Source organism: Brienomyrus brachyistius, chromosome 4 (assembly GCF_023856365.1).
Source record: "Brienomyrus brachyistius isolate T26 chromosome 4, BBRACH_0.4, whole genome shotgun sequence".
NCBI classification, from domain to species: Eukaryota; Metazoa; Chordata; class Actinopteri; order Osteoglossiformes; family Mormyridae; genus Brienomyrus; species Brienomyrus brachyistius.
The window spans coordinates 17,111,265-17,125,969 of NC_064536.1; the positions used below are offsets into that span (position 1 = coordinate 17,111,265).

A 14,705-nucleotide genomic window follows, 5' to 3' on the forward strand; every position below is an offset into this window, starting at 1 on the left:
TCACATGTATCTGCGTGCAGGTGGTCCTGATAAGACATTGTTCTGAAGGTGGAATACAAGCTTCTCTTCTGAAGCCTTCATGTGTTCCTGTTTTAGTTTTCTTCCATTGTAATTAAATAACTATTTACTTAAAGGTGAAAATGTGCTTCTTTGAGGCGCATGTCTTCAAGCATTTCTGAATGATTCCGAATGCTGCATGTTCTGCATGACTAACAATCATTTCTTCTTCACTGGCCTAACAGAATTGCTCTCTGCACAAGCTGTTTAATATTCTTTTAATGTTGCTACAAGTTGCAGCTGTATGCACATCCCTCAGAAATATTTGCAACCTGAAGTCCGTATTAATGGGCTGCCTGGCTCATGGAGAAGGGGACCTTTACTGCATCTCATCAGTTGTGGTTATGTTGCACTGCAGTTTCACTGGGCACTTGGTGCCCCCCCCCCCTTGCCCCTATATGGCTGTGTCATCATATCAGCTTGGGCACCACCACGTACTTTGCCTCACTGCTGTAGGTCTTAGACTAAAGTTTGGGGGATTCGAGCCACTGCTGTACACATTGCATAACCCAAAGCCTAGTATGCATTCAGCTTTATAAATATAAAAAAAATTGTAGAATTGTAAGCAGTTTAGAGTTTCTCTGGATAAAATGGTCTTCTAAGTAAATAAGTAATGTAATTTCAGATCCTGGAGTAGGTTCTAAATGCATCATATTACATTAGGCAGTTATAACAACAGATGGACTGTGGTCTCATTTACAAATGTAAAGGTTCATATATGGAAGTACGGTCACAACTGGAGGAAAAGCCAGAAATAAATATTGACTTATGCTGCCATGCAAATGTCAATTTAGATCATTTTCACCCATCTGTGCAGCAAGAGCCTTTTTTGTTCATTTTTCTTAAATTATGAATTTTCTCATCATATGGGACTTTTGAAGCGATCTGCTCCCCCTTCCGTGATCAGGATAAGCAATTTGAATGTATGTATGGTACTGTAGGAGGCCCATTCTGGCCGCCTGTCACTAATGTGAAGATCGCTTTGTTTGGCTGTTTGGATACTTTCAGGTTCTGCCAGCATTTCCGGAGCTACATGCTCTTTTTATTTTCTTCACGGCTCACGGAGCATGCTCAAGGTCTGTTTACTCACCATGAAGAAAATCTCAGTGAGGGTGATGACAGTATGGGGGTCATCACCTTAATCCTTCAGGAAAGTAATGAAGTCTGCAATGCCATACTCAAATTTGTGCTGTATTTCACATGATGAGGGTGGTGATGTTTTCCAAAAAATGTCTCTGTGGCATGGTTTCAATGAACACTTTGTTAAAACATTACTGAGCCCTGTTTAAGCACAGATTATGGGTATCAGTGAACACAACCCTTACATTAAGTACAGTTCATGAAACATGTCTTTCACATTTTTATATTTGCTCCTTAACAGACCTTGTCAAAAACAATAGTTATAATTGTTCAAGTACCACCTATCCTGGAAGGTTGTTTTGAATCTTTGTGTTTACTGGTTTACATTTGTCTTGTGTTGAACTTCGGCAGCATTTCATAGAATGGCATTTCATCATGATCAGCAAATCAGAGGTCCTTTATTCATCTCTGTGGGGAAATCGTTTATTTTTCACGTTCCACATATCCCCACAGACAGATATATTAAGGGTCGCTTTTCCACCACACCAGATACCATACTTTTGGTACCGTATTTTCAGTTAGAATCGTGGCAGAAATGTTTTACTTTTTTTCTTTCCCGCTCCCATGGATAATGTCTGTACAGTATGAATATATGAAGAAACCTGATTTCAATCTAGCATCACAGTCCTTGCGATGTAAGAATTGCATGTGCGTGACATGTGACATCGGTATAAATATTGCTCACGTCCAGCCCTATAATAAACCATAGCCATTTTTCGAATTCAGTACAAAATACCCCGTCTTGCATCGTGATGCTATTCAGCGCCTGTGCCAGTTTTTATGGCAGTGGAAATTCAACACCTTGAAGTACCATACTTTTGGTACTTTCTCAGATGCAGTGGAAAACCATCCCAGGTGACAGCAATATTTGGGAATAGCCAGCATTATTTGCTGTTGAAGCTGTTAAGGTCCTTCTCTTCACAGGATTTGAACACACAACCTTCCAGACATGAGCACAGATTCCTAATCCACTGATTTTTTTTAAAAAAAATTCTTTTAAAATGTAATTAATTTATTGCTAAAAGTTTAGCACAACAAAGTACTATAATTTCTTATGACTTTTCTTCTATAGTATGATTTATGCATATTCCCCAGGATGTACTTTTCCAGAAACATTAAGTATATGTGTGTTACCTAAGCCTTGACCTTGATTTGAAGAGGCATATTTTCATGCTGTCTTCAGTTGGCTGCTTTCCTTGATGAGAAATCCATGGCAGACCTGCAGTTTGTAAAATGGCTTGTTCTCGGTTAACTTTGGAACTTATTTTAGGCTCATTATTCATTCATCAAGAGAGTCAGAGGATGTCATCAGCTGGGTCTGCAAGTTCTGTAGTAGATAGGAGACACGGTGGGTTTCTGGATGAAATGTGTTCGCTGCCCCACCTATTGGGCCTTCAGACGCAAACAGTGACAGATTTTCTTGGATTGGTCAGCATATGCTGTGGGGCCGGATGGTGAGTTGTGCTTCTTATGTGCCAAGGGTAAAGAAATACAACTATGGTTTCTTTATTCCTACTGCAGAGAGAGTCCAGTCTTCATATAGCTACTGGCATTTGTTGTTTTAGCTGGTAAAATAGCACAGCACAGGAATGATATATTTTGTCTAAAGTTTTGTTTGTGTCTGAGGCCTAATGTCAACTTTGCGTTTAAGCTTCTCTTGTTACTGCTTGTCAAAAAACTTTCTAGTCATGGAGGTGCTGAATCTCAGACTTTGGTTAATCTCTGCATTTTAAATCTTGCGCAAAAGGAAGTGTGTTTTAAATCCATCTGTATCCTGCCGATGATTCTGTCATCCAGGTGTGAAATCTTGGGGTGCGTCTGCTCTTTGTTGCTTTTCAGGCAGGATGCTGTTTTCTAGTAGATGAACCTCAGTGCTTTCTGTGGATGGAATGGGGCGTGGAGACATGCCTCCAGCCGGGCCTGCTAAAGAAAATGGCATCGGTGGTGTTGTGCCATACTGTGCCGATGCCAGCTGGTCTTTGCCATGTATATGCATGTGTGTCTGTTTTTCTTTGGTTCACCCCCACCTGACACACAGTCAAAGTAAAGTCTTAGGCTCTCTGTGCTAATACAGTTAGCAGTTTACAGTGACTGTGTGTGTGTTTGGTATCAAGACTGGAATGGGGCTCTTTCATAACTTGGTCCTACCTCATTCTTATTCCTTATTGCCATTGTTAAAAGGTAATCTGCTCTCTCAGCCTGATTTAAACCTTGGAAGAGCTGTCCCACTCAAATCATCTGCAGCAACAGTTTCGTACTACAGTTGTCCCTCGCTGCTTCGCACTTCGACTTTCGCGGCTTCACTCTATCACGGTTTTTTGTATATTCATTAAAAAGTTGATCGAGAGTGAAAATGAGACATCGCTACACACCGGAAGCATCTTTGCACTTGTGTTTGCAATTTCTGAGAACTTCTACATCTCTTCGTCTTCATCGCTTCATCATCGTACAAGTTGCACTATTTTCATAGGTTAGTGGTTGTGTGTAAGAACTGTGTGTGTGCGTAATTAAATGTACAATATTAATAATATATTTGTAACATCTAATGTCTTTTTTCCTGCTTATTTTGTTTAATATATCGGGTAATACGAGTGTAATGGTGGCTAAAGGGTGTTAACTCATGTCTAGAGGGCTCTAATGTTAAAATACGTATGTAGAAGGTCGTAAACAGGTTTTCTATGCTCTACGAAAATATTCGATTTATAAATAAAGAATCCTGCTTCGTGGAAAGTCACGTATCACGGTACAGTCTGGAACTGATTAACTGCGATAAACGAGGACCAACAGTAATCCACAAAGCAAAGCAGTAATGAGACATTTGTACTGTATTCAAGGTGTTATGCTTATTGTGATGTATACTGTAGCCCTATTTTCTCTTGTTCCCTCTGCTGTTGTGTGCAGCAAAATTATATACTAATACTAATCTATACTAAAAATCTTACTTATTCGTCTGTTTGAAATCAAGACCTTTGGCCATATTGACCTTATTGAATTCTTTTCTAGCATCTTTTGTTTTACTCTGGCCAGTTTCAAACAGGATGAGAGACTGTAGCCGCTAGATGGCTACTTGCTTTTATTTAGATTTTGTAGGGGTATCTGTAATATGGGTGAAGTAGCAGAACTGAGACACAGACACATAAAGGGTGATAAATGAGGAAAAAAGGCAAGCTGCTTCTTATGTTACAATGTAGTGTTTCAATTCCCTTGTGATTTACTGTAGTTGCGTGTTAAAATGAAGCTAGCTGCAGCTTATACCCGATCTGTAGCTCACTGGTGGTATGGATGGGTGGTTATGAGTCCCTGCTCATTGGTCTCAATCATAATAATATATCAGATAAAGGGTGCGTAGAATAGCGATTGACCTGATTTTATCGAAGGGTAATGATGTTTCAATATGTCTCATGGATCTAGTATGCCAGGGTTCATCAGCTTCTCTATTACTCCGTATCCTAAAGAAAATGGTGCTTGTTTTTTTGGATTGTATGCCTTTGTACAGCCAACCCAACACACCACACCCACTTGAAAGTTTATAAATGCACTAGTATGCCATAGATCACCATAGATTTGCTGTGTTTAATTAGGCTATGTGTTTGCATGTGGCTATATATTTGACTTTCATTCATTTTCAATTAAACTGCTCTGAAGGTTTTTTTTTTTTGCAGAAATGCAGCAATGTAGAAATTTTGGGCCATACCGATAACCAGCTAACCCGTTTTTAGCCTATGTATTATTCCAATAGCAGCCATTGTTTACAGCGTACACCCTTACAGCGTAAACTTCGATACAACATCCAAATTTCTAGAGAAAATATGAAAACTAACCATCGTTACAACGTATAGCGCTCTCCCCACCCACCACAACTTGTGTCGCTACATTTACCTGTATCTACCTGATCTTCACCCGACAATACACATTTGTCTATTGCGTTGCTTGGCGTTAAATGAGTTGCCTTGACCGATCGTTACTGGACTGCGTAGTAATGGCTTGTTAAGTGTTGTGTGCGTATTCTTTGTTTATTAAACCTTGTGAAATACCGGTCATGCCGGTAATTGTGAATTCAGAATAATAATGGAAATAAAGGATTTTATGATTTAATTTGACCATTTCATTAATATTTTCAGGCCAAATGCCAATTTGGATGTGAATGTTTATTTTAAAAATCCATTTTGACCAGCCGTTGTGTATTTTCGTTGCCGTGTATCGCCGGTCGGCACTAAGTAATCGTGAGTAATTTAAGGAAAATTTCAAGGATCCAAATGAGCTTTGTCGAATTATTTAACAAGTAATAATGTGTTCGTTTGTTTTGTAGTCAATTTAAGGGTCTTTTCTATTAAAGTTTTATCATTTACATGGATATTTCATTAGTTCTTTCATCCATCTTGCACTAAGTGGTTACAACGTTCTATGCTTATAACGTACATGTTTTTGATATCCCGTCTTTTACGTAGTAACGAGGTTCGACTGTACTAAGTGCACCTTCATAATACATTCATAGAACATTCATAAGCAGCATGCAAGTACACTTTAACATTCTAACATCCCTTAACAGCTTTAATATACATTAATAACAAACATTACTTGATTATACAATTATAATGTTTGTTATTAATGTATATTACAGCTGTTAAGGGATGTAAAGTTATACGTGAATGATGTTTATGAATGATTTCTGAATACTCTATGAATACATTATGTACTCATTATGTACTGAACGTTTTATGAATGCGATATAAAAGCATTATGAAGGTGCAGTTAATGTAAAGTGTTACCGTTTATTTGTAGTTTTTTTTTTTTATTTTGATTTGGGATTTTTTTTAACAGTATTCAATTTCACTTGCACTGTTAAGAAGAGGACATGTTTTGCACAGTTTAGAAAGATAAAGGAATATTTCTGAATAAATTTGTCTGAAACTCATTCTGTTAAAACTTAAAGAATCATGAATCGGATCGAATCGTGAGTTGTGTATCATTATATCCCTAATAACATGCAATGTTGGTATTAATTTTACTCTATACCAGTTATTATTTGGAAGAGTATAGTACACTTCAGTTTATTTGGAGGTTTGTAGCCTATGGAATTTATTTTAAGACGAGTTAAAAAGAGCGAAAAAGGTCGGTGTCATGTTATCTGGTGAATTTAAGCAAACTGGAAAATGACATAAGCAACTGACATTTGTCTTTTAAATCTGTTGCACCTGCTCTTGTTTGGTAAAGTAAAATATGTCAGATAAAGTTGGGTGTACAGTAACTCATTTTCAGTTCATTGTTATTTGTACCTCTTTCCAGTCACAGAGCACTGTGTTTTGGGACTTGTCTAAGCGAGAGAAGATCCTGTAACTTAGTGCAGTTTGGGGGAAATTGTCAAGTTTAACTATTTTCTTTATTACGAAAATAAAATTTAGCATTGAAGAAAAGCTGATTTCTGTTTGTATATGCTGTCAATTATAGTTCTTGGAAAGAAAATTGGCTGGTCACACTTGCAAAAAATCGGAAATAAGGATCGGCCAAGAAAACGGTGATCGGTGTATCTCTTTGCATGTTCTTCCCATGTTGTCAGATTATTGAATGCTGTCAGTAGTGTCAAATACAGCCATGCAATGTAATTTTTATTTTCTCAGATGTGTTCTTTCTAACCCCCCCCAGTAGGCTGTTAAAGGACATTCGTTAAAGTTCCTCAAATTGTTTAGGACATTGTAGTCAGACCAGATGCTGCTCAGTATGAGGGCTTTGAGAAGGGGAAGTGAAATGACATTGATTTGCAGATTGCGGGCATCGTTCAGCTCCAGCTACCTGGTGATGTGATTTTCTGATACCTTTACGGTATTTGTGCATACACCAAGCGCACCATCGTTTATTTGCTTTTATGTTTTGCCAGGTGCATTCTGGATACGGTGCAGTTTTTTATGCCAATAAACCTGTACAGCAAGTCTATGTAGGATAGTTTAAATAGTGATGACTAGAAACTGTAGGAAAATGTAACCCACTAAGATGCCCTTCATGACAATGTGGCTTGGCACAAATTTCTTTATACTTAGTCAAGAAGCAGAGTGAGGGTCTATGATCTGCTGTAGTGGTCGAAACGAGGGGGTTCACATCTCGTCTGTCCAAATGTGAACCTCAAAGACAACTGATAAGTTGAGTACTGTTTCAAGTTTAGTGTATTTGGTTTATTTCAATACTAAAGTGCAAAATTCTGACTGGTCTTTATTTTAGTTAGCAGAAGTCAGTACAGCTTGCATTCTTATCCTTCAGCAGTATTTTACACTAACGTGTTATTTTGTTCACTCCAGTCCCTAAAGCTAGTGCAAAATGTAGGTGCTTATTACGCAGTGCTGTATTTGGGTCCCCTTGTGTTTTTGAGGACTATTTCTCCTGTTCATGGGAGCCTCAATGATTCTGTTCTGCTAATTACGTCGTTCCGATGAGCTGTGTGTTGGAACAAAGCCACCTGATGGAAAAGTAGTTTCCTGCACGATTGAGCAGAGCGTGTGTGTTTTTGTAGACCTCTTCTCTGACCCGTTCCATTCTGTCCTAGGAATAAGACTCCCAGGTCATGTGCTAGGAGGAATGATGTTACTTCCCTCAGACTTCTCTCAGATCTGAGTTTGGATTTGTTTGGCATAAAAATGAGGAATTTTCCAGTTTGAAGTGATTTAGCATTTTGCAATGTTTTTATAGTTTGGATATTAGTATTATGCAGTCTTATGAATTCTGAGACCAAGTAAACAAACAGTCAATGAAAGACTGCTGTAAGCATTTAATGTCACCCCCCTCTCCCTGACACACACAGACATGCAACATGATTTGGAGTTTTCAGCATTTGAAAAGCACTCTGAAACATCATAGTCCTCTCACCCCGTCTCTCTTTCAGGCTGAATGTGAAATATGTATACGGAATAAAAAATATCAAAGACTACTTTCTTGACTGACTTCTGCATTCTTGATTGCTTTTTTCCCCTCCAGCTTCTTTATACACATACTCTGCCTGAGTAAAAGAGGGTGACATTTGATTCGCAATGCATTTTAGACTCGCCTCCAATTTATAGCGTTTTCTTGACTTGTAAACTCTTCTGTGAACCAGGTTAAAACATCCGGCTTCTCATTAAACTGGTTTTATGTTACTTGTTTGGAATGAAGCCTGTGAGCCAGCATGTGCTGTGACTTAAAACTCCAGAAAGGGAATCATTTACTGAAATGTCTTTGATCGGGTTTTGTTTTCCTGGGGATCTCATGAATGTCTTACAGTCAGTGGCTACCAAATCAGAAGTCTGTAACTTCATAGTCAAGCCCCATTCTGTCTTTGAATTTAATGGTGTGGTTTGTCAACATGTTGTTATATACTGGATACACTGAACTTGACTGTATCAAAACCTATTGAGGTCTTTTAAAATAAGTGCTCATTGAGGTCTGCTGACCTTTGTCATTTTGTTAAATATGAGGTTGTGCTCTCTGTTATATTCCTTAGCAGATGCATCCTTTGACCTTATGTCAAGTTGAGAAAACCCGGGTACATAAGGCATTCGGAAGAATAGCAAAACCACCTTATAAGCAGGTATTTGGGGGCGTGGAACCATTCCCGTTAGCTTAAGGGGTTCCTTAACTCTGTCCTGTGGGAACCCAGTACAGGTATGCACTGCTTTGACTGGGAAACTCCTCTGTTTCTCAGTGCTGGATCAGTATGCCAGTTCACACAGAGGCTGAGGGGAGAGACACGACGGCCTTTCAAGCACCACTGTTTTCCATTTGAATTATTAAACTGGCCCATGGTCCCCGCTCCCTTTGACCTCCATAGCTCTCCCTCACTGATCTTGGCCTGGTGTCTTGTGAGCTTCCCCATAAGCAATTTCATGTGAATAAATGGAGAGCACGAGGGTATGTTCATGTTGTGCTGAGCGTAAAGGTCCATTTTCTTTGGTGTAGCTGTGCTTTTCCTCTCTGGTCACGTGGTTATTGTCTTTTCCTGTCAGGAATGGCAGGAATTTCCTGCATTTCCTTTGGGAAGCCAACAGGCTGTTTTGATTGGGTGGTGGAGGGGGGTTCTGTATCTCCACCCTCTGCACCTCGTGTCTCCCAGCATCTTATTTGGCTTACCCAGGCTCGCACTGGAATGTCTCGCAGTAGCCTACATGTCCATGTGTAGAGGAGCACTGCAGGGTGAGACAAGGATTGTTTCACTGTCAGTTCAGTTAGACATTTAGCAGGCCTTTGTCTGCGTTGGCTGATGGACATTGAGAGCTGTGCAGTATTCAGTGGACATTTGATTCACATATCAAGCCACCAGGGTTACTGTGATGAACTGGGATGGGTGTCCTGCACTTGACTTCTCAGGACCTACTTACTGATAGTGTCTAATCAGCTTGGCCTTGTGACAAATGTCTTTTGCACCGTGAGCACAATAGTTTTCAAGGCACAGGAAATCTAAAGGGAGGTTGACATTGGGATCTCTGCCTAGCCTTGCATCCGTTCCCAGTCAGAAGTACCTAAAATGTTTGTATCATCCTCTTCAGGTTGTTCCTGGGTTGATCTGTGCAGTTTTAATAGCCGAGTTCAGCCATAACAATATTAATGGTGGCCTATCTGGCTTGTATAGTGCCTTTCCATTGGTATGTATCACTGCAATCAGCCAATCCACCATTGCCATGACAGCAAGCCTGTGGAGGGCTGTTGCTTGGCTGTACAGTGCATGCATGCGTTCAGCTTTGTTATGCATTCAGCCCGTTTCTCAGACAACAGGAGAGTGATTCTTGAGACTCGAGCTGCAGGTCGCTGATTTGGCCCACATTTCTGCTGTTGTGGGGAGGCAAAAGGGGTCGTGGGGTCGCAGTGCAGCTGGCAGTGCTCTGCCTGGGGCTCCACATTTGGGATTGGGGGGGGGGGTGTGGTTGTGGGTGGAGGTGGAACGCGGCCTCTGTATAGGCTGTCCGCCACCTCTCCTGTCATTGCTCGCCGGGAGTGGGGAGCCAAGCCTGTGAAATGGTAGTGAGGGGGAGGGCATAGGGGCTGTAGGCGGCGTGGTGGGTCGCTTTTCCACTCTGATTTATTTCTACAGCCCCCCCCCCCTCGCTGATGACCTCAGCACTGCTACTCAAGCCTGTGGTGTGGGTCTTGGAAAAGAGGGGATTTAATTAGAGCCTGGCTCTACGTAAGCCATACAACTGACAGGCTTTCTCTGCCCTGTGACCTGCCAGCATTGATGGGAGGTGCCGCGTACTTCTCATTGGATGTGTGCGGTGCTTCATTATTATCCAATCATGAGATGCCTGCGAATGGGCCAGTCTGCTCCATTTGTGGCTGGCTGTTGTTTGGCTGCAGATGGCCGCGTTGTGGGCCCTCACTGCTGCTCCCACTCTATGTTCATATGACCCTGGGCATAGGAATCTGAATCCAAAGAGTTCATTCAGGATCACTTTCGTGGCCCTGACTTGACAAAAGTTCCCTTTAATTATTGTGAGGGGTTTGGCTTTGAATTTTACCCAGTGTTGGAAGCCAAGGATTAAAATTTAAATGTGAAAATGATCATTTTCTGCATTTTACTATGGTGCTCCTGAGTTTGATTTGAACCCCATTGTTTTCCATAGAGCTGCAGAGTGGTACTTCAGCACAGAGGCTCTGGTGCTATAAACTGACGCTTTTAAATAGTGTGTATGTATCTACTGTATCTTTCCAGTTTTATACTCAGTTTCAGTTTGCAGTAGTTCAGCTTCCATGGTGCGCCAGTGTATGCAGCTTCAGTACCCGCCCTCTAGCCGTGGGGCACGTTCTTTGGCGGTTCTGCGCATTCCAGTGTGGCCACTGCGCACGGAGCACATTACTGTGTCTACCACGCCTGTCTCCTGCCCTACCCTGTCTTGGCAGACCTTCGGGAAGGGCACCACCTGGGATGAACCCCCCCCAGTGGGGAGTGGCCACATCTCATTGTTAGGTCGAGGGGTGCCTGTGGGTTCACCTCAGCAGTTACACAAAAGCCGCCCCTCCCTTCCCCATTCCTTGCCTGAAACGCCCGGATAGCATCATTCCTGCTGTCAAATACTAGCAATGAGCATGAGGTCACAAGCCGAACCTGCAGTTCTGAGGAATGCAAGTGCTCCCCCCGAGCCCCCGAGAGTGACCATGTTAACACACCGCTCTCCATACTGACATCGCTCAGACGAAGATGGAGCCTCTCAGTGCGAAGGGTCACAAGGCTAAGGGGAGTTTCTTTTTCCAGTATTTGCACGATTTTAAAACTCGCACCTCGTTATGCCGAGCAGAAAGAGCTGTGTGTTGCATAATGTGACTGACTCACCCTGCTGGTCTGTGTTCTCAGTGTTCTGCCATGGCTGAGCTATGTTGTTTGTCTGTGTGTGGATAGAACAGCACTTTCAGATCGGATTCGTTTCTACTTCCAATGAAATGGAGGGCGGGCGTCTGATTTTTATTTATTTATTTTTTCTTTTAAATCACTCGGATTGCTCGCATGCTCCTGCTCCTCACAGCCACTCACAGGAGAGCACTGGGGCATCTCGTGATGACAACATGCTGTGTCACTGGCTGAATGCCCCAGGGAACCCGTCTAATAGTCCCTTGACACTAAAGCTCTGCTCCTGTATGGCTTTTCTCCCTTCTGCATTTTGGGGAAAGCTCAGTGGATATTCTCACGTGAAGGAAGCCACCTCCTTCAAGTGAATCAGTTATGATCTTTTTTTCCAGTAGCTCACTGGGAAATACGGCCATGCCGTGTCTGCCCGGAACGAGGCGTGCTCTGTATATGGATTGTCGGTGGAGTGACGGAGGTGGTTCCTAAGGCTCCACATGCGTTCTTGTCTTCTTTAAAGTGCTGTTATGTAACAGCGCGCGCCTTTGTGTTCCATTGCTGGGGGGAGCGGTCGGGCTTCCTGTCCACAGTCCATATGCAAATCGCTTGGCTGACATTTGTTGACGATCCCCAACCTTAACCTTCCTGTACTCGTCTGTCGATCCCTGTTCACCTGGTGTCTGGAGTGGACCATGTGCCCAGATGCAAATGAAACGTTACTGACATGTGCCTCTTTGACCTGCAGCATTCGGCCTGATTTTCTGCTCCGGCGTACGTCAGTGGATGAAATAGATTTGTGCAGCTGTTCTGCCACACAGAATTCATTAGCCTATGCTGCCTTAACTGGAATGGCCAGAGAGATATTGCAAGGCTGGCAGTGTTACTACAATAACATCATACTGGTATCATACTTACTCCTGAATAGTAGCAACAATAAAAAATAAGGCTGGGGGGTGGCAGCTAACTGTTAGTTTTGCTCCTGTACTTTTGCTCAGTGTATTAAAGTAATTTTTTTCCATAGCGGGTGCTGAATCTGATATTTGGGACATGATGACATGCCCTGGATCACTGATGATTTTCAATTAAAGCCAATGACACAATAATGGTGTGAACTGAACGACTCACCTGTTTTTGCCTTTAATGTGATGACAGGGTGTTGAGGCTAAGGACTGGCTGATAGACACCCACCTGATTATTATTTTCTTCCTCTTGCAGTATCGCAGTCCAGTAGTAGCTTAAAGAAACAAAGGAGTAGAAGCATCTTCAGCACATTTTTCTGCTGCTTCCGGAGCTACAATGTGGACCCTCCCTCCAACAACAATGGCAGCTCCCTACCGCCACCTGTGGAAGAGAATGGGACGCTCCCCAAGGTGAGACTGCTCACTGCTTCCCTCTTCAGGATGGAATGTGAGAGAATGACCCGCTGGCAACAACTGTGTGAAAGGGCTACAGACCCACTACTGAGATTTTCTTATTTCAGTGCAAGCTATTTGGTCTCATTTTCCGACTTGCTTGCCTCCTGCCTTTCGTCTTGTACCCACATCTGAAGTGATCCATTCTTTAACCCCCTTACTGAGAAATAAAACTGACACGGACACCTAGGCACTGAATTGTCAGCCAGCAGCATGTGTCTCCTAGCACTCTGAACTTGCTGAACCCAGGGAGTGGCGAGCAGACAGGCCAAGTGGATGGGCAGGCTTCCTAAGGCGCGGGGTCCAGCAGCTGCACACTCACCCCGCTCACGGGGCACTGTGAGCTCTTTAATGCCCATAAAGTAAGTCTTGTGCTTGTCCCAGATGATGGATGGCCCTGTCTGCGGAACTCACAGCCCTCGTACACTGGCTGCTTTGTGGCATGTGACAGCACCCCCACCCCGACCTCTCTGCAGCGCGGGGTGTAACTCCCAGGAAGCTCCATCCTCTGGGATCTGCGAGCGTCACGGCTCTCTAGGTCAAAAGCCAGCAGAGAGGGTTTACCCCAGTGTAACAGGGGGGACGTGGAAAAGCCGAACGGGAGTTGGAATCTAAAGAGCGATCCCTTCTGATGGGCTTACGGGGACTGCACGCGTTCCTGTAGGCGTCTCGCTACTGACACATGATCCCACTCTGCATGGCCATTCGCCTCAGTGGAGCAGAACAAAAACCATTGGGTGTCTATTTAAAAATACTATGATCTCAGGGCGGGAAAATCAATGCTACTGTGGTGGTAGTGAAGTCTAAAATGGGAAAGGCAGGCATCCTGAGCAACACTTACCCGGCAAAATCTGATTTTTGATATGCAGTACAGGCTAAGATAACAGCCTGATAGAAAAGCCTTCAGCTTGCTTTCACTTTGGACAGGAAATGGATGCCATGTGGTGGATTGTGGATGTTGTTGCATAGATTTTCAGTTCCGTCGGTTCGCTCTTAAGTCTGGTAACATATCAGATAACATTCCATTTCCGTGACTTGGGCTGAACAGCCCTCCAGGGTGAAATGCCAAAACGACGTGACCATGCAGCCAAAGGTAATGTCCTCGGAGGTATAACTATCATCCCTCGGATTTCCCGGCTGCAGTCGCTCGTTGCCGCGCCAGCTGGCTGAGGCTCGCTACTCCTTATAGGATCCCATGAAGCCTGTGCCAGGGGCAAACTTCCCCAGGCTGTCAGGCCTTACATGGCGAGGGGAGAGTCGAGCCCCGGGCAGATCTCTGGCTCTGTGGGTCGCGAGCTGGCACCCCGCCCTGCCCTACCCTGCTCTGTGCTCCCTAGGCTCAGCGCCGGGCTACTCGCATCACAGTCATCACACACTGGTGCCCACAGGCCCATCACGTGGGGCGTGTACCCTCCCGCAATCTGCTACTCACCCTATGCTCTCTTAGTCTCTGTGGGTGTCATATTATACCTGTTCTCTTCAACCTCTGAGGCTTGCTGTGCAGGCTGCATGTGTGAGAATTATGTTGGTGTGGGGGATGGTGGATCAAGCAGTAAGATCAAAATAAGATGATATAAATTAAGAGCAATTGCATTCCTCAAGACAGTACTTAGAGACAGATGTTGCTGCGCAGTGTTAAACCAGTCAGGTTTCTCAGTGTAAAGTGTGCTGTTATCTAAGCATTGTGTGTGTCATGCCAGTGTCCATGCCCTGACTGTTCACAATTTCCATGTGTTTGTTTTCACTCCCCAGTGTGATTCGGTCCAGGTCATTCCCATCCCCACTGTATGTATTATTTTTAT

The 14,705-nt window shown here is 43.2% G+C and overlaps 1 protein-coding gene across 3 annotated transcripts in view; it reads left to right on the forward strand.

Moving 5' to 3' along the window:
* Positions 1-14,705, forward strand: part of LOC125740765 (CTD small phosphatase-like protein) — a 45,569-nt gene that overhangs the window by 21,901 nt on the left and 8,963 nt on the right. For 2 of the 3 annotated variants that reach the window (XM_049012412.1, XM_049012413.1), the window contains exons 2-3: positions 12,707-12,861; positions 14,656-14,688. In XM_049012412.1, coding sequence (XP_048868369.1) covers positions 12,707-12,861; positions 14,656-14,688 — 188 coding nt within the window. The remainder of the gene's footprint in view (positions 1-12,706; positions 12,862-14,655; positions 14,689-14,705) is intronic. The other variant, XM_049012414.1, reaches the window with a different exon arrangement.